This window comes from Podarcis muralis, chromosome 9 (assembly GCF_964188315.1).
Source record: "Podarcis muralis chromosome 9, rPodMur119.hap1.1, whole genome shotgun sequence".
Classification (NCBI taxonomy): Eukaryota; Metazoa; Chordata; class Lepidosauria; order Squamata; family Lacertidae; genus Podarcis; species Podarcis muralis.
Genome location: NC_135663.1, coordinates 76,760,460 through 76,784,333, shown reverse-complemented (window position 1 = coordinate 76,784,333; position 23,874 = coordinate 76,760,460). Strand labels below are relative to the sequence as shown.

The following is a 23,874-nucleotide window of genomic DNA, read 5'->3' as shown; positions in this document are numbered from 1 at the left end:
TGGGCATGTGGGTGGCCTGAAACTTAGATGCATCACAAGTTCCAGTTGGGTGTGTGCCTGCAAACAGCCCAGTGCAGAACATTCCTTCCAAACTTTGGAAATGGCATTGGGTGCTGCTGGGAAAGCTGCCTTCAAAGAAGGTGCTGGTTTCTAGAGCCTAGAGGATGAAGAATAGTATCAGAGCATCTCAGCAGAAAAGTGTTTATACAGCTGGATTTTAGTTAATGGATCCTTGGAGAAGGAAAAATGTGGATTTGGGGGCCTGTTTCAAACTGACTGCACAGTCAGGTTTCAGGGTTGGGAAACCTGCTCCTTCATAAGAACCCAAGGAAATGTGATTGCAAGCCTAATAGGGTTGTTGAGATTTTTGACCCATCCCATATTGTTTTTTTTTTTAGCGAATCAACCAGTTTCTCTCTTCTTGGACAATCAGATGGAGCAGGGCATCTTTTTGGGTGGGGTCACTTTTCTGAATTTTGCAGTTTGGCTCTTGGCTCAAAGTATCTAACTGCATATTTAGGATTTTATTTTAAAAAAACAAACAAACACATGCCAAAATAATTGTAGATGCTTGTGCTGTTTTCAACCTCAGTAAATTGGAAACGGGATGCTGTCACAAGACAGGATGCCCTTCCGAATGGATTCATGAGAAATGGGTGCTGTAGAGCAAAGTCTAATGTATTGACTCTGTCTGCAGACTAATAAAATCGAACGTATTGAATTTCTCCGCAGGCCAAAGCAAACACACACACACACACATACCCCAAAATAAATAAACAAAAGGATTCTTGCATTGCAGAGGGTTGGACTAGATGACCCCTGGGTTCCCTTCCAACTCTACAATTCTATGATTCTATGTAATAACATCTCAAAATCACATCCCATCCTGCATTTGGCGCTTTTTTTTTTTTTTTTTTGAGGCAGTGATTTTGGAGTGGAACAGGTGTGGGGAGTGTTTGAGTCCTAGAATCACTGAACTTCAGAGTTTCATCTAGTCCAGCCCTCTGCAAAGCAGGAATTGCAGCACAAGAATCCCTGCAGGTGGGCATTCAACCTCTCTCTCAAAATCTCAGAGGAGGAGGAGTCTGTTCCACTGTCAAACAGCTCTTACTACCGTGCTTCAAATAAATAAAAGGTAAAGGGACCCCTGACCATTTGGTCCAGTCGCAGACGACTCTGGGGTTGCGGCGCTCATCTCGCTTTACTGGCTGAGGGAGCTGGCGTACAGCTTCCGGGTCATGTGGCCAGCATGACTAAGCCGCTTCTGGCGAACCAGAGCAGCGCACGGAAACGCAGTTTACCTTCCTGCAGGAACGGTACCTATTTATCTACTTGCACTTGACGTGCTTTCGAACTGCTAGGTTGGCAGGAGCAGGGACCGAGCAACGGGAGCTCACCCCGTCGCGGGGATTCGAGCCACTGACCTTCTGATCAGCAAGTCCTAGGCTCTGTGGTTTAACCCACAGTGCCACCCGTGTGCCCACAAATAAATAAATAAATAAATAAGAAAGAAATAAAATAAATAAGAGCAAGTTAAATAAGTAAGTGAGCTCCCTTGGAATGCCTTCTCCCTCGGTTTTATTTCCAAGGAATATAGTTGCTGGGGGTTGGGGGAGTGTAGGACCAGTGGTTACAGCCAAAGGTGTAAAAGACCTGTGATCTTCCAGTGTTGGAGGATTCAACCTGTCACCATCCCTGACTGCTGGCTGTGTCAACGGGGGCTGATGGGAGTTCCATGCGGGAAGGGCCACGGGTCTGTCCTCCCTGGCTGGAGGAGACCCCTGCCTGAAACGCGGGAGAGCCATTGTTGGCAGTCAGTGCAGACAGCTGTGAACTAGGTGGCTAATGTATGCTTAGCAGATTTTTTTCCAATGAAGCTGAGTAGCAACAGGGAGTCAGTAGGATGCGGGATGGTGAGGCAAAAGACCCTGGGCCCAAGCACACATGCATATTGTATAAAGGTGCAAAGCCCTTCTTTCACACCCTGTGAAACATAAATGCGCAGAGTTTTTAAAAAACTGGGCAACTGCCAGCTGCCTGCAACTCCCGAGCCTCCCCTGATCAGTCAAAACAAAGGGGGAATGGGGCAGGAGACCTGTACCGCTGGACATCCCTGGTTCTCCTTCGGCAGTTGCGGCAGCAGCGGCAGCCAGCAACCTGGTCGAGCAGTTGGCTCTGGCTGGCTTCAGGAGCTGCTCGCTGCCCGCTGCCGTGGCGCCTGCCATTTTTCCTCGCCGGAAGTTCTGCCAAGGAAAAATGGCGGGTGCCACGTCAGCGGGCAGCGAGCAGCTCCTGAAGGCAGCTAGCCAGAGTTGAGGCTGCTGCTGCCACATTTCCCGGGAACAGATTTGCAAATCTGGGGATTGTCCCCGGGAACCAGGCACATCTGGTAACCCTAGGCTAATGGTCTGACTCAGGACGAGCCAGCTTCCTCTGTTCTCAGCTTCCTATATTCTTATGGGTGGGAAAAACCAGTCGGTTAGGTATGCCTCACTGCTGCACAATTCCTCTGTAGAATGTCTGCAGAACCTGCCTCTCCGGAATTGGCAATGCGGTGTCGAATCCCGTTTCCTTTTTGTATTTTTGTAGGTGAGAAGAGATTCCGGTTTGATCCCAGGGAGGGCCACATTGTGCTCTACCATGAACAAGGGGCCTCCTCGGTCTTTGTGGGGACCGTCGGCACGCTTCATTACTACGACTTTGAGAACTCCACCAGCTTTACGGTAGGGAGATGGAGGACAACGCTTCACAAATTTGTTTTTTGTTTTTAACTTTTCATTTATTTAATTCACAAAAAGTGCAAATGTAACAAAAAGGAAGGGAAAAGAAAGAATCCGAAATTTAAGCCATGAAATATGCAAAGTACAAAGATGCAGCACAACTCCAAAGGGATAGGAAAGTATTAACTCCTACAAAGATTCACTTTACAAATAATAAGTATAAAAACAGAAGCATCTTCCACCAGTGAGTTCCATCATCATTGACAAGAAAGGTTCCGTAAAGGCTTCGGTTTCCCAGATATTCACGTAAACTGGTGGCGCTGAGTCACCACATGCCTCAATATTTGTATACGGAATAAAATCACGTCATATATAAAAAAACCAGTCATTTGAGCTCTGCCCTTTTAGTTTATGAGATAGCTTTTCAAGAAGGGCAATTTGCCAAACCTCGAATACCAGCCACCCAAATGGTTAAAGGTTTTCCAGGAAATGCAGCCCGGGGTGCTGTTGAGAGATGAGAAAAAAGGTTGCTTACTTTTCAAATGGAGTGTTAGGGGAGGGGTAGTACTTCTGGTGGGGGACACATTGTGCTGCTTCTAGGGTAATTGTCCACCTTTGGTCCCCACCCTGCACTCAGCTCTCCCCTGTGGTTCCTCGAAGCTGTCAGTAGACGACAGCGGCCACATTCCCAGGAAATGGCTTTGACTGGCCAGCTAAACCAGGTGAGGGCAGCCAGTGAGTCTCAAACCTTCAGTGAGCTAGGGAGCTGCCCTGCACGTGAAGATGGACTCCGGCAGACTGAGCAGATGAGACCAGTTGTGGGTCAAGCGGTCAAGAAGGCAAGAAATCCAGAGTCCCTAAAACAGTTGGGTGGCACCTTGTATGCCTCCTTCCGGCAACACCTGCAGCCAAGCTGGTGCCAAAGGTCTTGCTCTGCTTTCTTTTGGACCCTATCAGTGAGGCCAAGAGGGGATCTTGTCTGGGCAGCCGAGGACCTCCCTGCACACTGACCAGGCTTGTGCCCCGAGGAGGTCACTTTGGTGTTGCTCACGCAGTGGTTTGACTTCACCTCCAGAGAAGACAGATGGCAACAGCTTTTCAAATCCTGCTCTGTTTCCAGCTACGTTTCATTGAGAGAAGACTCCTTCACCATCTAAGCACAGATTAGATCTTGGAGTTGTCGTTTCCATTTTAATTCAGAATAATCCAGCCGTTTGGAAATCTGCCTAAATTTGGGAAAGGGTCTCTCCTGTCAGTTTCATGTCAAATGAATGTTCTTCTTGCAGACTTGGAAGAATCAGTTCCCTCAGGGAGCTAGCTGGTCTGGAAAAATGTCAAAGTCTCAATGACGAATTAATTGCTTTGGTGTAGCCTCAGGGGATGGGAGAAGCTGTTAAGTTTCCAGCACTCATAATTTCCCAGCTCTCATGGTAAACATCAGGACAAGTGGGACTACTGTGGCGGTGCAGGGTTCAGGCTGCCAGCCAGGCCCTCTTTGGGGATACACTGTTCTGTTCTCCTCCCCTAGACTGTCAGGTTCCCTATCCAGGGGAACAGCCTGGACCTTGAACCCAACCCCAGTCCCAGCAGCAATCATAGAATTGTAGCGTTGGAAGGGAACACATTAATAATCTTGTCGAAGAATCTCTGGCAGATGGCCATCTGACCTCTGCTTAAAGATCTCCACCACCTTCTGAGGAAGTTCGTTCTGCTGTCGAATGTCTCTTACCCTCAGAAAATACTTCCTAATGTCATGTCTTTCAAAACTGGATGATGGCAGTGCAGTCTTTGTGGGACTTCCCTCACGTTTGATCCGGAAGCTATAGTGAGTTCCGTGGGTGCTGACACGGGTGAGACCCCGCCAGCATATTGCTCCTCTGCTCAGAGATCTGTACGGGTAGCCGATTTGTTCCTGGGCCAGGTTTTGGGTGTTACTATTATTAGAAGAAGTTTGTTTGTGCCCCCTCAGTCACTTTGATCTGTGGAACTGTGGCACCTGTTACAGGTGCCGCCTAAAATCCACTCTGCATTTCCTCCCGCCGTTTCTCTGTTGTCGGAGGCCGTGAGCTTTTAGGCACCTAGACAAGCTGACCTAAAAATGACGTGGGCGTCTTGTCTCCCCCTTTCATTCAGGTGCTTGTTGAAACCAACAGGACGCTGTCCAGCTGCAGGAAACAGGTAAGTTTGCTTGTTTGTTTATAAAAGTATTTTTCCCCAGAGTATCATAGAAATATATCGAAGAGGTTTAAAAGGTAAAGTTAAAGGGACCCCTGACCATTAGGTCCAGTCGTGGCCAACTCTGGGGTTGCGGTGCTCATCTCGCTTTATTGGCCAAGGGAGCCAGCATACAGCTTCCGGGTCATGTGGCCAGCATGACGAAGCCGCTTCTGGCGAACCAGAGCAGCGCACGGAAACACCGTTTACTATCCCGCTGGAGCAGTACCTATTTATTTACTTGCACTTTGACGTGCTTTTGAACTGCTAGGTTGGCAGGAGCAGGGACCGAGCAACGGGAGCTCACCCCGTCACAGGGTTTTGAAGTGCCAGCCTTCTGATCGGCAAGTCCTAGGCTCTGTGGTTTACAACAATATAAAACATAGATGTTTGGAGGAATTGCTGCAGCTAATCCCCCACCACCTCTAGAAAGGGGTTCTCCTTCTGCGCTGAATGATTCAGCAGGTGGATTGGGCCCAGAGCTCAGTGACAGAGCAGGTGCTTTGCATTCAGAAGGGGCCAGGTGCTGTGACGTTCTTCATTCCCACGCCATGGAAGGTTCCCCTTCCTCTCTTCTCCTTGGCCTGATACTTTGCAGCTCAGAAACTCGCAAAGAGTTTCTGTCCCTCTGCTAGATCTGCGGATGCTTGGACTAAATGTGGATTTGACAGCCATAAGACAGAGGTCTTTCTCAGCCCAAGGGCCACATTCCCTTCTGGATGATGTTCCAGATGCCAGGTGCCAGTGGCAGGCTAAAGTGAGCAGAGTGCAGATTTTGCCCTTGTGTAGCAAGCTAGTTTGTACACACAGCCCTCTCTGACCTCTAACCTGACAAGCGAGTGGCAAAAAAGAGGAGTTCAAGGACAGAGTCCGGATGGGCAAAACCACACAAGGAGAGTGTGACGCAGGCCCTGTGAGGGGGCGGCCTGGGGGAGAGTTTCAAGAGCCACATTTGGCCCCCGGGCCAGAGGTTCCCCATCCCTACCTTCAAATTAGGAGGTCCTGCTGTGCAGGCCTTGGGGAGACAGTCTCTGTCTTGTTGGTGGGATCTCCAGGATGGGAGTGGGTGGTTGGGGGTCGTTTTCTGGTCCTCTTCATCATAGTCGGGGTGGACCAAATGGCCTTTGGGGTCCCTTCCAACTGTACAGTTCTATGATTCTTCACCTTAACCGCCTTCACTTCTCTTCCAGGAAAATGCCAAGAACTATCTCACACTTCTGGAAAAATATGAGGACCAGTTGCTGATCTGTGGCACAAACGCCTGCAGCCCTGCCTGCTGGACTTTGGTACGCAGCTTCTCCTTGCCCCTCTGCTCTTTAATCCTGAGACATCGCTGCCAGTCAGCCTACCTGAGCCTTCCCTGTGGGCCTGATCCAGCAAGCCTCTTCTTATGTCCTGATCCTTGACCACTGGCTCGGCTGGGGCTGATGGGAAATGTGTCTGTGGGAAGGCTCCTTTGCTCTAGCTGGGCGATGTTGGCAATGATTGCATCTTCTTCCTCCTGCTTTTCTCTTCCCTTGCTATGTTTGCTCCCTTGTGCTGTTCTTCTGGATTGCATATCCTGTGGGGGCCAGGATCCGCCCTTTCGCCCTTTGTCCATACCCAGGGTATGCAGACGACACTTTCACCACTGCCACCAAAGTCATGGGTGTGAGAAAAGGGGAGTTTGAAAGTCGTGTCTCTCTCACTCTCCCTGTATTGGTGAGACCCTGGAAAGGTGGGAAATACCTGCTCAACTTCTCTTTTCCCTCCTCCTGCAGGTAGATGGGAAGGTGGAGCCAGGGATCAGTGCCCAGGGCCTGGCTCCTTTTGCACCTGATCAAAACGCTCTTGTCCTCATCGATGGTAAGCTTTCCTGCATTAATGCTGAATGAATTTCTGGCCCAGCAGGGACACGCAGCCAGGCCTCTCACCCGAGTTCCATTCTCCTCCCCCCAAGCTGATGTGCTGTGCAAACCCAGAGTTTGGGCCCTACATTCTCGATGGCGTGGCAAGGGGTCTTGAAGCGCCCTCCCCACCTGGCAGGCCTCTCCAATAATAATACAGTGGTACCTCAGGTTACATACGCTTCAGGTTACAGACTCCGCTAACCCAGAAATAGTGCTTCAGGTTAAGAACCTTGCTTCAGGATGAGAACAGAAATCGTGCTCTGGCAGCGCAGCAACAGCAGGAGGCCCCATTAGCTAAAGTGGTGCTTCAGGTTAAGAACAGTTTCAGGTTAAGTACGGACCTCCGGAACGAATTAAGTACTTAACCCGAGGTACCACTGTAACAATAAAATAAACCACAAATTAAATTTACATTATGGGCAGCCACAGCCAATTAGGGGGCATGTGTGGTTTTTTCAGGAACTCTCAAAAGCAATGAAAATGTATAAAAAGTGATTTACAAGCAGTTTAAGGCTGCATAAGAATGAATTTGTGTTTTGTGCGTGTGGATACACATACAGGTATACTTCCCACAGCCCTTTCAAAGGTTAAACAAGATCTGCTGGATTGCATCCCATTTCACACTTGATCACAAGCAAACTTGGAGAATTTCAAGCAATTGGCAGCTGTGGGTCCTCATCTCTTGTTTGTTTGCCCCCCCCCCATCAGTCATTTTTGAATATATATATATTTATTAATTTAAAATAAATACATTCATATTTATATATATATATTATTCCCCCCTATCAGTCTTGTTGAATAAATCGTGGGAAGCGCAGTTTTCCACATTTGAAAAGCGGTGACTCGAGGTTTTCTGCTCCAGTTCACTGCATCTCAAGCCGTGGCCTGACATTCTCATTTCTTTCTGAGGTGCCTTAGCACCGGCATTCCTCTTTACCAGTGGTCTCTCTTCCTTTTCTCGCAGGCAAGGACATCTACTCTACCATCAGAAAGCACCAGTACAATGGGCGGACACCTCGCTTCCGTCGGATTCGAGGATCTGCGGAGCTCTATACCAGCGACACCGTCATGAATAGTGAGTGTGGCAGTTCTTGAAGGAATGGGGTGTGTGTGTGTCCCCAGTCTCCCCGACGGAGGGGGCTCCCCAGATTGCTCAGCCTCTCCCTTGTCTTCCAGCACCACACCCACAAGATGGTTGACTTAATACGGCCACTCAGCAATAGCATGGTGCTGTGAAGGCTTCAGAGCATTTAACCTGCCTTCTCTAGTTGAAATTCAGGATGTGCGTCTTGTGGCCTTCCAGGTGTGGCTGGACCCCAATTGCCACCGCCCTCCCTTCACCACTGGCCAAATTCATTGGGGATGATGGGAGTTCAGCCCTCTGGGTTCAGCCCAGTTGGTAAAGAGCGAGTCAGGGTCGGCACTGGCATGCTGTATTCTTGGCCAACTGCAGCCCCTTAACTTTTCCAAAAGTGCCTGGTAGCTGCCCCTGAAACCTTTCCCAGTGACGCCACCCCAGGGGCATTAAACTGGCAGCTCCCAGCCGCCCAGACTCATTCGGAGTGTTGCCACTGGCTGCCATTTGGGCCAGAGGAGCTCCGAGAGGGTCCCCTCAGAGGACATTTCATTGAGAATCCTTCTCAAACCTGGATTTGGTTTTAATTCTTAGCTGTGATTTTAGCATAACAGGGGGTTGGGCTAGATGACCCTTGGGATCCCTTCTGACTCTGAGTTCTGTGAATCTATGAACCGGCTGCCAGGAGGTCTAGAACTGGAGTCCCTTTCCACAGGGGCATTCACACATTACACTGATCCAACAAGGGTACTTCCTGTGCCCTTCTGTGTACCCCAATAGTTGAGCTGTACGGTGATTCGCAGGTACCCTGCAGCAAGTCTGCATATGCAAGAGTCAGCTGTGCAAATCAACAGTGCGTGCTCTTTTACACAAGCATTTGCACCCGTGTAGAGACACCTTGAAGTTACACCTGCGTGGGGCGTAATGAACAAGCCTTACGAGGTATTAACACAGCAAACCTGCTCATGGGAGGCGGGAGGAGAACCTGGAGATTTTCAGGGCATCCCCACTTGGAAACTGAGCGTCACGGCCAAGGGAGAGGAGGAAGTTGCCGCATTAAAACCAACACAACCCTTGCCCCAGAGGGAGCGGCTCAGAGCAGGTGATAACAGCACAGTGGGTGCCTCTTGTGCCAGGAGCATCACGGAGGCAGTGTTCCCCCAGTGCCAGGAGGATCCGCCACAGTGAGCCTCAGGTGAGGTTTGCGTTCCGCTCAGCGGATCCCTGTGGAGGAGCTTTCCCCTCTGAGATCACGTAGGGAGCGAGGGGGTTGCCAGGGGCATTTCCAGTACACAACACAGGTGAGGCTTTCTCCTCTGTGGGGACACCTGCGTCATGGCAGCAAAAAGAGTGATCTCAGTTCCCCCAGGTGGGTTGTTAGGTAGCCACATCCACCCATGACAGGGAGAAGTTTGCAGGCCTGGGGAATTCTGGGAGTTGCAGAAGCACAACATATCTTTTGGGGGGGGGCAACTCTGAGGGAGAGGGAAACACCCTTCTCCCCCAAAACGAGCCTGATGAGGACTGAGAATGCTCAGAGGCAAAAGAGTGCTGATTGGCTAGCTAGGTTGGGTAGGACCAGAGCCGTTTTTTCCATTGGTCTTAGTGGTTCGTTGTGCCAGGGCGCCGGCCTCTCAGGGGCATCCTAGCGAGTGGGGGGGGGGGGCTGCGTGGCTTTGCCGGCAGCCTCCCCTTTCCCTGCACGCCTGCCACCTGCGCCCCGCCAACTACATCTGCTAAAGATGGGGTTGTTGTCCTCCTCCCGCCTTCTCGGGCGCCCCAACGCCAGAGAGCATGTCCACCAGCACGTTTTCCTGCTTAATCACCACCACCACGCCAGGGATTGGGGCAGTGGGGGAGGCAAAGGAGATTTCCCCCCTCCCCCTCCCTTGTTTTGTAGTTGCCAGGGCAGGGAGCGCAGGAGGGATCTTTGCACCACAGCGCCAGATATGCTTAAGACGGCCCTGCATGTGTAGGAGGCAGCATGGAACGGCACCTCATGGACACTCCACGCAGCAACATTTTGTTGCAGCTTCCACTGGTTCCATCTTTTTGGGTCGTGTATGCCGCCTCCTTCGCCTCATCCTCCTCCCTCACATTTGTATCTCACCTCTCCTCTAAGGAGCTCCAGGTGGCTTACGCTGTTTTCCTCCTTCCCATTTTATCCTCACAGCAGCCCTGTGAGGTAGGTTAGGCTGAGAGTGAGTGACTGGCCGAAGGTGACACCCCGTTAGCTTCATGGCCAAGTAGAGATTTGAACCCTGGTCTCCCAGGTCCCAGTCCGACACTCTTATCCACTAGGCCACACTGGCCTTGATCATTAACTTGTGAGAAATAGTCGCCTCAGTCTCACTGTAGTGAGATATTGCCATTTCTCCGCACCCTCTGTTCGTTGTTAAGGTGGGTGCCCTTGCTTATCTGAGAACTGCATGTGTTCATCGGTGCTGAGCTCTGTGAGGGGCCTCCGAACAACTCTCTCAGCACCTTTAGCAAACTACAGTTCCCAGGACTCTTTGGGGGGAGCCATGAAACGAAACATTCAGAAAAGGGCGGCCAAAATGGTGGCGCGACTCCCCATGAAGAAAAGTTGCAGCGTTTGGGACTTTTTAGGTTGGAGAAAAGGAGAGGAAAAGGCGACACGATAGAAGTTTGTAACATTATGCCCGTCATGGGGAAAGTGTGCACAGAAAAGCTTTCACCCCTCTTTTCGTAACACTAGAACTCACTGGCATCCAGTGAAGCCGGATGTTGGGAGATTCAGAAAGGGCTTCTTCCCCCAGCACAGAGTTAAACTATGGAACTCCCTTACACAGGAGGAAGTGGTGGCCCCCAGCTTGGATGGCTTTGAAAGAGGACTGGACAGCTTTATGGAGCCGGAGGAGAAGGCTGTCCATGGCTACCATCCACAATGGCTCTTCTCTGCTTCCACAATTGGAGGCAGCGATGCTATATTATTATTATTATTATTATTATTATTATTATTATTATTATTATTAATTTATTTATACCCCGCCCATCTGGCTGGGTTTCCCCAGCCACTCTGGGCAGCTTCCAACAAAGTATTAAAATACAGTAGTCTATTAAACATTAAAAGCTTCCCTAAACAGGGCTGCCTTCAGATGTCTTCTAAAAGTCTGGTAATTGTTCTTCTCTTTGACATCTGGTGGGAGGGCGTTCCACAGGGCGGGTGCCACTACCGAGAAGGCCCTCTGCTTGGTTCCCTGTAACTTGGCTTCTCGCAGTGAGGGAACCGCCAGAAGGCCCTCAGTGCTGGACCTCAGTGTCCGGGCAGAACGATGGAGGTGGAGACGCTCCTTCAGGTATACTGGGCTGAGGCCGGTTAGCGCTTTCAAGGTCAGCACCAACACTTTGAATTGTGCTCGGAAACGTACAGAATGTACGGAAATTGAATGAGCCATGGGCCTGATCCAGAAGGTGACTCCTATGCTCTTAAGATGTCTCCTCTGCCCAGACTGCCCTAGTTGAACGTTCTGCTTAGTCCCGCCTCACGGTCTCTCTGTCTTGTCTGCCTGCAGATCCGAAGTTTGTGAAGGCTGCCATCATAAAACAAGAGGAGGCTTACAACGACAAGATCTACTACTTCTTCCGAGAAGAAAACCCAGACTGGCCGAAGAACGCAGCCGCCCCAAGGAACGTCTCCAGGGTGGCTCAGCTGTGCAAGGTGTGTGTGTGGGGGGGGTGTGTCTGGGAGGCTGTGCCGGGGTCTCTGGGTGCTGCATGAGAAGCTGTGGGATCAGCTGAAGATCAGCCCCAGGGGCCACTTACTCAGAGTAGACTCATTGGTGTTAATGAGCAGGACTCCCTTGGGCTAAGTCATGTCATTGGGTCTCGCACTAAATACTAGTGGTTTGGGAAGAAGTAGCTGTGGTTACTTTAGGGCCGTTTTTAGCCTGAGGGCCCAATCCTCTCATGGGCAACATCCTGTGTTTGTGTGTGCCAGAGGTGGAGGTGGGGGGTGAGCAGCAACCAGAGGGGGGATCGCAATGCTTACCTTTGCATGGTAGGCTATATTCAGCCATTCACACACATCCAGCTGAGAACACACACACACACACACACACACACACACACACACACACACAGTTGCCCATGGTGGGTGGCAAAGGGAATATTTTCTTCCCCTTGAACCATAACCCCCAGATTCCCAGCTGTCAGGGAACTGACATCGGATCTAGAGGCGGAGGGAAGGCTCTCAAATGATGCTGGAGAAGGGCCCAGCAGGGAGAGAGGCAGCTTAGCAGAGGGGGAAGCAAATCAGCGCAACACCAGGGATAAAGGGGGGCAGATGGGGGAATCGGCGAGAGGGCTCCAGGACTCTTCACTGGACACCAGCGGGGAGAGCACAGGTCCTCCGCTACCCACGCCCTCCCTGCGCAGAAGACTTCCGCGCAGGGAGAGTAGGAGGAGACTGGGCGTCAAACAACTTTTATGTTGGAAAAGGTTTAAGAAACGCCCACTGACAGATTCTGCTAGCGACTGAGGCAGCCACGAAGAGAAGGGCTGTCCAGACAGAAAGGTTTAACAAGGCAATTTGGCCTGGAGAGGCGGCAGCTTATGCACGAGCAACCCCATACTCATTACACCAGCTTTCATCTTTTTCAAAAAGTGTTAAGTTTCTAGCATTTGTAGAACCTAAGATATGAGGCAAAATGTGCAAGTACGTGTCTACACACACAAATGAGGGTGTGGAAGCCAAGCCCTATGAGGAACAGATGAGGGGGTTGGAGAACAGAAGACCTGAGAGCTATCTTCAAATATCTGAAGGGCTTTCACATCAAAGATTGTTTTTTCCTGCTCTGGAGGGTAGGACTTGAACCAGTGGCTTCAAATTGCAGTGGTACCTCGGGTTACAAACGCTTCAGGTTACAGACTCCGCTAACCCGGAAGCAGTACCTTGGGTTAAGAACTTTACCTCAGGATAAGAACAGAAATGGCGCGGTGGCGGTACTGCGGCAGCGGGAGGCCCCATTAGCTAAAGTGGTACCTCAGGTTAAGAACAGTTTCAGGTTAAGAACGGACCTCTGGAACGAATCAAGTTCTTAACCAGAGGTACCACTGTATAGGAAAGGAAATTCCGACGAAACATCAGGAAGAACTTTCTGATAGCAAGGGCCATTTGACAGTAGAACGGTCTCCCTTGGGAGGTGGTGGGCTCTCCTTCCTAGGAGGATTTTAAGCAGAGGTTGGACAGTCACCTGTCCTGGCTGCTTTAGTTGACATTCCTGCAGAGCAGGGGGTTGGGCTAGATGACCCTTGAGGTCCCTTCCGACTCCACTATTCTATGGTTCTGTGAAACTGTGCTGCCATGCATTTGGCCAACTGCCAATCCCTGACCACCGTTCCTGTCTCTACAGGGAGACAGAGGAGGCACCGGCTCCCTCTCGGCTGCCAAGTGGACCACCTTCCTGAAATCCACCTTGCTCTGCGTCGACTCAGACAACGACCGGCACTTTAACCAGCTGCAGGACGTCTTCATCCTGGAGTCTGCCAACTGGTCGGAGACGAGAATCTACGGGCTCTTCTGGAACGAGTGGTGAGTGCCTTGCTCCGTGGTGAGGGGCAAATGAACGCTAAGGTCACATTTACACTTGGTGGAGGGTTTTTTGTTTGTTTCTTTCTCTTAGCCCTGGGGACGCAGGTGGCGCTGTGGGTTAAACCACAGAGCCTAGGGCTTGCCGATCAAAAGGTCGGCGGTTCGAATCCCTGCGACGGGGTGAGCTTTTTCTGGGTCATGTGGCCAGCATGACTAAGCCGCTTCTGGCAAACCAGAGCAGCGCACGGAAACGCCGTTTACCTTCCCGCCAGAGCGGTACCTATTTATCTACTTGCACTTCGTGCTTTTGAACTGCTAGGTTGGCAGGAGCAGGGACCGAGGAACAGGAGCTCACCCCGTCGCAGGGATTCGAACCGCCTACCTTCTGATTGGCAAGCTCAGTGGTTTAGACCACAGCGCCACCTGCGTCCCTCCTTTTAAAAAGTGGCTTCTGAAAACTTGTGAACATTTCAACCAGCTTGATCTGATGTATTAAGAGATTATCATAGTCACTGGTGAAACACTTGTGTTTTCACTAGTGTGTTTTTAACACGGTCATTTTTCTTCCCATAAGCTGCTTTGGTAGTTGTGCTGACAGAAAAGCAGAGCAATAGAAAAATAAATCTGATCCCTTGCTTCTTATGATTATCCCCAGGGAATATTCCGCAGTCTGTGTCTATTCTGTTGGTGACATCAGTAAGGTCTTCCGAACTTCGCCTCTCAAAGACTACCACGAGAAACTCCCCCCGGTGAGGCCTGGGCAGGTAAGGAATGCAAATTTGCTTCTCCTGTTAGATTTATCCTCTAACTAAGTGGTTCTCAAAGTTTTTGGGGCCACTGCCCCCTTGATTCCACGAACTCCTCCCCATTACCCCCTCTCCCCTCCAAAAAGCATTATTCAGCACAGCAGTTTGCATGGGCCACTAAAGAAGATAATAACCCAGTTAAGAACAGTCACAGTTAATTGCACATTTATTCAGAATCCAACAAAAACAATTAATTGAACGAAATGAATGACCTTGGTCCAGGTATACCAACTTTTCAAAGTCTGATAGTCATTGAGCATTGAGTCATTGAGTCTTCGATACCACATTTAGTCACAACTTCACTGTTCTTAATGTGGTTTCCCAATGTCTGGTTTAAAGTCACTTAGCAGGAGTCTTGAATCCCCAGCTCCTGCCGCCCCCGTGCCTCTTAGCGCCCTGCGAGGGAATCCCGCCTCCCCTGCAGGGATCACTGCTTGCCACTTTGGGGAGCCCTGCTCTAGTCAAAGGGTGACTAGACGTGCAAAACTGAAAGGAGGCTGAGAGCTGGTGACTGCACCGTTTTTGCTGCAGTTTTGCCCGTAACTGACAATGGGTAGTGGCGACCTTTAAATCTGGAGGTGGGGAGTTTTGAAAAGAACTGTACAATCCTGTTATGCACTATGTAGCAAAGGTTGGGAAGAGAAACTTGCAAGCTTTCTGGGGCAAAAATTCCATATCACTGGCATCTCACACAGTGCAAGCTTTTTTTTAAAGGAAAGCAAGTTTCTAGTGCTCAAGGCTCAGAGAAGCTTGCAGAAGTGCCTGTTGCCAGGGCAGAAGCCAGAAAGGTCCTTAGAGCCAGGGGTGGGCCATCTGTGGAGCTCCAGTTCCCACCATCCCTGACTGGGACCTGTGGTGGCCGTGGCTGGTGGTCCAGAGGAGGCCACTGGTTCTCCATCTCTGCCTCGTAGGATCCAGGGCTGGTGCAAGCAGGCTGCAGTTCCTTCTTGTCACCCCTAATCTGGTGGCCTTATCTGTCCCTCCCAACAGTGTCTAGAAGGAGAACAGCAGACCCCCCACGAGACCTTCAAAGTGGCCGACAGCCACCCTGAGGTGGCACGCAGGGTGAAGCAGGAAGACATCTTGTTTTACAGCAAGCACCGCTACCAGCAGATTGGTGTCCACAGAGCTCCAGCAGCTGATGGAGGCGCCTACAGCATCCTGTACTTGGCCACAGGTATGGTCAAAGCTGCCCCTTGCTTGGCATCGCTACCCTTTGGCATTGCTGGGCAAGTTACTGCCCCTTTCTTTGAAGCCATGGGAGGGAACCTGCAGCCCTCCAGATCTTGACTACAATACCCATCACTCCCGGCTGTATGGGCCATGTTGGCTGTCGGCGGATGAGAATTAGGGCCCAGTGACATCTGGGGACCACAGGTCTCCCTCCGCTCAGGCTGAGGAGCAACCAGCCCAAAGCAGTACTGGGTCAGGATTTGAACCTGGGTCTCCTTGGGCCGCACCAGCCACATCCGGAGGACTACAGGTCTTACCTTACAGCCTTCATCCCTGCTCTGTCCAACCAGCATCATTTCCCACATTCCTGTTACCTCCTTCCAGCTTCCCAACCTTTTCTTCTGCCCTTTTACGCAGACAGAGGAACCGTCCACAAAGTTGCTGTCTTGCCCACGGGGGCCAACAGCATCCTGGAGATCCAGCCTTTCCTCTCTCCTGCTGGCGTTCGGACGATGACTCTGGACAGTGAGAGAGTAAGGAAGAACCTCCCATCTTTTCCCTTCGCCTGCTCCAGGCTTTATTTCATCAAAGTTCTAGACCGTTTGATTGCAAACTACAGGCCTCCCTGACTTGTTCCATACTGGGTTGCTGCAATGATGCTGACCCACCAGGCCATGGCAGAACAGCAGTGGCTGGATCAAAAAATGTGCAAAGGATCTGAAAAGTGCCATCCCGCTTTTTCTCTATGGCCTGGAAGGGCCTCATCTCAGAATGCACATGCAGATATCATAGATTGGATTGAGGTTGAATCCTGACAAAACAGAAGTACTGTTTTTGGGGGACAGGGGGCGGGCTGGTGTGGGGGACTCCCTGGTTATGAATGGGGTAACTGTGCCCCTGAAGGACCAGGTGCGCAGCCTGGGAGTCATTTTGGACTCACAGCTGTCCATGGAGGCACAGGTTGATTCTGTGTCCAGGGCAGCTGTTTACCAGCTCCATCTGGTACGCAGGCTTAGACCCTACCTGCCCGCAGACTGTCTTGTCAGAGTAGTGCATGCTCTGGTTATCTCCCGCTTAGATTACAGCAATGCGCTCTATGTGGGACTACCTTTGAAGGTGACTCAGAAACTGCAATTAATCCAGAATGCGGCAGCTAGACTGATGACTGGGAGTGGCCTCCAGAAACACGTAACACCAGTCCTGAGAGATCTGCATTGGCTCCCAGTACGTTTCCGAGCACAATTCAAAGTGTTGGTGCTGACCTTTAAAGCCCTAAACAACCTTGGTCCTGTATACCTGAAGGAGCGTCTCCACCCCCATCATCCAGCCCGGACACTGAGGTCCAGCGCCGAGGGCCTTCTGGTGGTTCCCTCACTGCAAGAAGCGAGGTTACAGGGAACCAGGCAGAGGGCCTTCTCGATAGTGGCGCCTGCCCTGTGGAACGCGCTCCCAGAAGATGTCAAGGCAATAAGCAACTATTTTACTTTTACAAGACAAGTGAAGGCGGCCCTGTTTAGGGACGTTTTTAATGTCTGACGCTGTATTGTTTCCGATATTTGGTTGGAAGCTGCCCAGAGTGGCTGGGGAAACCCAGCCAGATGGGCGGGGTATAAATAATAACTTCTTCTTCTTCTTCTTCTTCTTCTTCTTCTTCTTCTTCTTCTTCTTCTTCTTCTTCTTCTTCTTCTTCTTCTTCTTCTTGAATGCTAGTGTTGGAAGGGACCACAGGGATTGTCTAGGCCAACACTCTGCAATGCAGGAATCTTTTTGCCCAGTGTGGGGCTCAAACCCACAACCTTGAGACTGTCTCATGCTCTTTTTTTTTGAACACGGGGAGAATCTGTTCTAGGGGTGACATAAGAGGAGTCCTGCTGAATCAGGCCAATGGCCCACCTAGTCCAGACTCCTCTTCTTGCAGTGGCCAAGCAGGTGCCCATTATGGGAAGCCCTTGACAAGTGGGACTTGAGCCCCAGAGCCCCTCCCAGCTGTGGTGGCAGAGCAGAGCCATCCTGACTAGGAGCCATTGACAACCCTCTGCTCCTTGAATACACTGGCCTGCAAAAGGGATCCCCTTCAGTCCCCTGTTCCTCTGCAAAAGTAGGAGCAATTCCTGTGCGTCACTCAGTGGCTGTTGCTTTTCCTGTTAGACTGATGTTACCCATTCACTGGGTACAGATAGGCTGGTCCATGATGCCCTTCAAGAATATGCATGAGTCATCTCTTTGTCCTGCTGTTTGGAAAGAGCTCGGTGCAGCTGTTGCTTTATTTTATCTTGCAGAAGGAGCTGTTTGTAGCCTCTGAGAGTGAGGTGGTTCAGCTGCCCATGGCTATGTGTGGGGCGTATAAGGACAGCTGTGAGAGCTGCATCCTGGCGAGGGATCCTGACTGCGGATGGATCAACGGGAGATGCACTTCTGTTTATGACCATGACCAGCATGGAAATGGGTAGGACCCTCCTCCCCCTTCACTTCTACTGTTGACAGTTGCACGTTCTATATCTACATGTTCTCTGGTGCATACAGACTTGTGGCAGAGCAAGGTGACAAAGCATTTGAGTACACTTCTGGATGACACCTTCCTGCATGCATGCAGAAAGTGATCATCTCAGGACGAGACGTTCTAGCCCCACCTTGTTGCTGCTGAGCTAGCTTTCTGCTTGCAGGGAACCCTTGGCGAAGCATTAAAAATGTATTTGGTACTTAAATACATTTATGTACCACTTTTTCCTCCAAAAAGCTCAAGGTGGTGTCCATGACCCTCTTCCTCCCCATTTTATGCAAGTGCCTGCATGGATCAAAACCTACGGGGAAGAGTTGCTGTGCTCACTAAACCTGAGCTCTCTTTGTTTCTTTGAATAAAGTGTCAACACTGACACCTTGTGAGTTCTTGGGCTCTCCTTACATTCTAATTCTCTCTCTCTCTTTTAGCACATTGCTACAGGCTCTAACACACAATCCTGTTACGGATATTTGCTCATCTCCAAGCCACGCTAAAGGTAATGTTTGCAAATAAAGCATTTTCTTGCCCTTCTTGAAGATCAGGAACGTGGAGCCATGCAGCCCTCCAGATGCTGCTGGACCTCAGCTCCCATCACCTCGACCATTGGCCGTTCTGGCTGGGGCAGATGGGAGCTGGAGTCCAGCAGCTTTTGGAGGGCCACAGCTTCTCCCAGTCCTGCTTTAGATTTGGAGGGAAACCAGTTGGCCAGCTAGTCCAAGCATGGATGATGCCTGTTTTGATCAGCGTTGGCCTTGCCTAAACAATAGCAACCTGCCCGTTGGGCTAGCGGTGGTCCCTGATCCTTGACCATTGAGCATGCTGGCTGAGTCTGGTGGGAGTTGTAGTCCATCAGGTTGCAGGAGGCTGATTTAGGGACCCAAAGGCCATCAGCACAACATCTAGCAGCGCTCTTACGTTCACCAACAGCTGGCGAGCAAGGAGATGGATCTCTTGAGCAGGAATAATGCACTGTGATTCAGTAGCTAGGGATTTTCAGTCAAACTTGGTCCCATCATGACACCACAGCCACCACAAAGGCCTCCTGACGGTTGCTGTTCCACACCGGGGTGTGCAAGGGGTGATCTTTTCAATCTCTCTCTCATTCACTCTCTCACTGCTTTTCCTTCCTGTCCAGGTGATGACAACCAGCACTGTGAGATTGTGACCGTGGCACCAGGCGCCCGCTATTACCTCAACTGCTCTATCAAATCCCACCATGCCACTTACACTTGGCTCCGTGACAACCAAACGGTTGCGCATTGTGGACCTGGCCATCGGCACTGCATCCACTTCATAGACAATATGACGGATGAGCTCTATGGCACTTATTCCTGCATTTCCCAGGAAGATTGGTTTAACCAGACCCTTGTGACAGAATGCCTGACAAAGCCCTCCAATGTGAAGATGCTGCTTGAGGAGCCTAGGAATAAGATGGCAAAGGACTGGGCCACCCAAACATCTTTGTCCCTCTGGCTAGGACTGTTGCATATGGCGGCAGTCGTCTTGCTCACCCATTGAGGACTTGACCTTCTGACTGCCTACCAGCACAAGTGACCAAACTGTACCTCTTTCTAGTGTGTCTTGTTCCATCTCAGAAGTGGTTCCCTCAATAGATATAATTCTTCGCTTGGGCTTAGAAGCCATCCATTCTCCACTTGCTTTGAGAAGTGGCAACCTGGTGGTGCATAGTTGATAGCAGAATGAAGGAGAGGTTGGTGGCTGTTCTGCCTGCAGAAGCACCAAGATCCTGAAATCTTGAGCAGGATGGGTCCTGCCAAAATGAACATGATGATATGAACATCTGGGTGAAGAAGCAGAACCAGTGCAAACAACAAGGCATGGGGCAGCTAATGGGGCAGAGGGTATGGCTGAGGTGGCCCAGAAGGGCTTGTGAAGGTCCATGTCAGGCTTCTTCAAAGGCAGGCATCAGGACCCAACACAGAGCTCACGTGCTAAGTAAAAGTTTCCTCAGATTGGAGAGCAAACTTTCAGCCCCAAGGTTTATAAGACTTGACGGTCTTCTGCATCTTTTTTAAATAACTGGCGTTCTGAATGTTCTTTTGATGTTTCTGACATTTTCCAAGCAACGATACATGCTCAGGATCTCTGAACAGTTATAAGGCATAATTAATGTATATCAAGGCATCCCCAATATGCACCAAGATCAAAGAAACATCCTGTAGGTTCAGATTGAAGAGCCACCTAGTCTAGCATTTGGAAGATTCTCCATTAGCAGTAGGTGGTCAACTGGCAATTGACCACTGGCCTGTCAAGAGGCCACCACCTGGTCTGTCCTGCCTAGTCCCAGATTTGCCTGCTTCTCTGCTTGTCCATCTGGCAAGGGTGGAGAATGGGTTGGCGCAATTGCCTGGGCTGTGGGGTGTCAGGGACGCAGTTTCCTGCCTCAAACTGTGGGATGCAGTTTCCTGCCCTTCTGATCTTCTGATCCTGCATCAGAGCAGGAACTGAGACAGGGGAAGTTTCCTGGCTGGTTAACTCACAGATGTTTGGAAATCCTTTGTATGATTTCACTGGATGAAGGATATTTATTTTTATTTATTATATTTTTCTAAAAAATCAGATCCTCTTTTTGTGGGGAACAAAATTAACAAGCCTCAGGGCCACTTGTAGGCAAATATGTTGGAAAGCCTTTGAAGGTGATTTTTTGTGTGTCTTAATTTCTGGAAGTCAGTTCATATAGAGAAGAAAGAGGGAGATCCCAGGGTGTTCACAAGGCTGAGCTCTACCTCTTATATTGTGTACATGTGCTTCTGAGTAGACCAGCAATCTGGATGTGGGTCTGTTTTTCTTCTTCCTTGTGAGGAAGCAGCGTCATGGCTGGGGGAGCTCAGGCTCTGCATGCAAAAGCTGCAATTGCTGGCATTAAAAACAAAATAGGCTCCTGCCTTCTGAAACCTTAGAGAGCTGCAGCCGGTGGCTGAGATGATGCTGAGCAACGTGGTTTGGTGGCTGATTACAGAGTAAGGCAGACGTCTGTTTCCTGTCTTGGTCTTCTCTGCTGGCTGGCTGGCTGGTTAGCTGCCACCAGCACCTCCAAGAGATTGGCAAATGAGTCTATTTCATTTCAACCCCCACGTGAGTCCCCCTTATCTCTGTTCTAGCCAGTTTTGGGGAGGGGGAATCCACATTTATGTGTGTATCTAAATACAAACTACTTCATATATTCTCTCTCTCTTCCAAACCAGAACCAGTGTGGTGTTGTGGTTATACTGTCAAACTAAGGACCTGGGAGAGACCAGGGTTTGAATTCCCTGCTCCGCCATGAAGCTCTCGCTGGTGTGATCTTGAGACAGTCACGGTATCTCTGTCACTAACCTGCCTCACAGGGTTGCTGTGAGGATAGAACAGGGTGGAGGGGAACTGTGTACGGCCCCTTAAATGAAAGGTGGGGTGTAAATGATAAAAGGAATAAACAAAAAATGGGGGGGGGGGGCACAGATTCCTTATTCCTGTTTTGTGCCTTCAGTTACATCAGCAAAAAACCCAAAATATTTAATCTGTATCTAACACCTTTCATCTATATTCCAAGTATGCTTTCCTTGATGTCATAACCAATGAGACTTGAAAGCTACCGACTGAAGGGTTTTGCAGTTGGGTTGTAGCTAAACAAGGAAGGTTATTGCATGGGCAGCAGCTGCCAAGCGAGGCTGCTGGCCGCCTCTGCCACAGGTGCAGGCAGCAGCATCCTGACAGGTTGGGAAAACCTTCCCCACCAGATTACGGTAGTTTTGAGAGCAGCAACTTTGCCGGGGGAGCGTTAGCGGAGGACGTTTGATTCGCTTTGCCTTAAACGCAAACCTACCTCGTTCACACTTCCCCAAACAGCTGTCCTTGGAAGTTTGCACTTCTCCAAATTTTGCAGCGCAGTTCTCCAACCAAAGACAGTGTCTCTTTGGGGGGAAAGCGTGGTGAAGATGGCATACCCAAAAACTCTGTTATGCTAGGGAAATTAGCTTGCAAAAAATGTCAATCTGTGGAGGAATGTAGATGTTTGCAATGTTCCGGACTGCCATAGATGAGCATTTGGGTCACTTCCAGTGAAAGTTCTATGAAATGCAGGCTAAAAAGTTGATAAATTTTCATGCAGACTTAAAAAAAATAAATTGCAAAGTGATGTAGAAATGTAGCAAACTGAACTTTAAGACTGAAAAATTTAGGAATGCAGGAAAAAATGAAACTGAGAAATGCAAAAGCACCCCAAAGCCCCCTCTGCATAGCAAATGGCTTTTGGTGACTCCCTTGTCACCTGGAGCAAGGAGGCCAGTTTCTGGATGAGGTCTAATCTGTGTGCTCTGCCTGCTTGCCTTTGCTTTGCGCCACTGTTGAGTCACCAGAATGAGTCCCCTCAAGCGTAAACTGTGAAATTTAAGAGTGTTCCTTTTTGGCTTAGCAAGGGATGGTTCCGTAACTTTGCTTTCAGGCCAAGGAGACAACACTCCATTGCACTACAATTTTAAAAAATGCCTTTAAGCTCCATTCCTCTTAATTGCAATGAATTTTCTCCCCACCCATGCACTTTAAAGTAGTAGGAGTTATTAACATATTAACATTACTATTTGTATTTTGCATTGCAGCTGCATTGTAGCAAAAGTAATGTATTTTTTTATATATAAATAAAGCTTTGTCAAAATCAACTGGAGAAAAAGTGTTGCTTCTTAGCTGTCTGGGGGTGCTTTTAAGTCACCTTTTCACAAATTAAGGTTTCGCCGTTGTAGCTGATGGGGAGGTCTTGCGCAACAAACCCACTTTCATGGAGCAGAGGGCTATCGATGACTGCTACCCTCACGGCTATGCCCTTTCCCAACAGTTCGAGGTGGCAATGCTTCTGGTTACCTGCTGCTGGAAACCACAGGAGAGGAGAGGAATCTTGGGCTCAAATTCTGCTTGGGGGTTTCTCACAAGGGACTTCTGGTTGGCTACTGTGAAAATAGGATGATGGACTAGAGGGGCCACCCAGGGGCGTACGAAGTGGGGGGCGGAGGGAGTGGGCCGCCCCGGGTGCCACTCTGGGGTGGTGGTGATAAGATGGCCCCTGCCTCCCCCCCAGCTGTAGAGCGGCCGAGGGATCCATATGGGATGCTGCGTGTGCACACTCCATATGGGATGCCACTTGCACGGCAGTCCATATGGTTGCTGTGCCAGCGGCATCCTGTACGGAGTGTGCATGCGTGGTGGGCTGCCGCACATGCACACTTCGTATGGATGTTGCGTGTGTGTCACTGAGTGGTTTGCCCCACCCCTCCCCGGATACCGGAGAGGTTTCCTCCGCCACTGGGGCCATCTTTGGTCTGATCCAGCAGGCTGTTACGTTCTTGTGTTCCCCCAAAAGAAAGCGATGGGAGCAATGCACCAGAAACTGGGGAAACACTTGCTCTGACACAATGGTCATATCCATGCCATACGTTTGAAGCACCCAGAAACCACTTTAACGGCCGTGGTCCTTCTCCCCTGCAAGAATCCTGGCCAGCTCCACCAGGCGCCACCCAGCCCTATTGCGGGGGTTTCCACATACAGAGGAAGCAGAATTCTGTTGCACAGATCATTGGACTTCCCATCCCTGGGGAGTGCGGAACATGGGTATTGTTGGAGAACAATACATTTCTGTAAAGTCTTGGGGAGTTTCCATCTGAGTGAGATGGAGGGATTTACTCTCTCCTCCTCCAGTTTCTCAAGACTGCCATCCTTTAGATTTCCTGCCTTCCTTTCTTTAAAAGCTCAAAGCCAATTCCATAGGGACTAGAAGCTTGGGAGCTGCTGCTTTGGATTGGGGTCTATTATTGGCTGTGGGCTTGGACAACTCATTTCTCTTTGGTTAATTTTTCTCTCTCTGTGTTTGAAAGGTTTTCTTTCTTTCTTTCTTTCTTTCTTTCTTTCTTTCTTTCTTTCTTTCTTTCTTTCTTTCTTTCTTTCTTTCTTTCTTTC

The 23,874-nt window shown here is 50.0% G+C and overlaps 1 protein-coding gene across 1 annotated transcript in view; it reads left to right on the top strand.

The window, feature by feature from the left end:
* SEMA7A (semaphorin 7A (JohnMiltonHagen blood group)) overlaps positions 1-22,586 on the top strand; it is a 51,245-nt gene extending 28,659 nt beyond the window's left edge. The window contains exons 2-14 of the mRNA XM_028744317.2: positions 2,590-2,723; positions 4,854-4,898; positions 6,125-6,220; positions 6,695-6,779; positions 7,788-7,898; positions 11,435-11,580; positions 13,274-13,452; positions 14,108-14,216; positions 15,249-15,435; positions 15,849-15,964; positions 17,711-17,877; positions 18,360-18,427; positions 19,067-22,586. Of these exons, the coding sequence (XP_028600150.2) occupies positions 2,590-2,723; positions 4,854-4,898; positions 6,125-6,220; positions 6,695-6,779; positions 7,788-7,898; positions 11,435-11,580; positions 13,274-13,452; positions 14,108-14,216; positions 15,249-15,435; positions 15,849-15,964; positions 17,711-17,877; positions 18,360-18,427; positions 19,067-19,449 (1,826 nt within the window). The 3' untranslated portion in view covers positions 19,450-22,586. The remainder of the gene's footprint in view (positions 1-2,589; positions 2,724-4,853; positions 4,899-6,124; positions 6,221-6,694; positions 6,780-7,787; positions 7,899-11,434; positions 11,581-13,273; positions 13,453-14,107; positions 14,217-15,248; positions 15,436-15,848; positions 15,965-17,710; positions 17,878-18,359; positions 18,428-19,066) is intronic.
* The last annotated feature ends 1,288 nt before the right edge of the window (positions 22,587-23,874 follow it).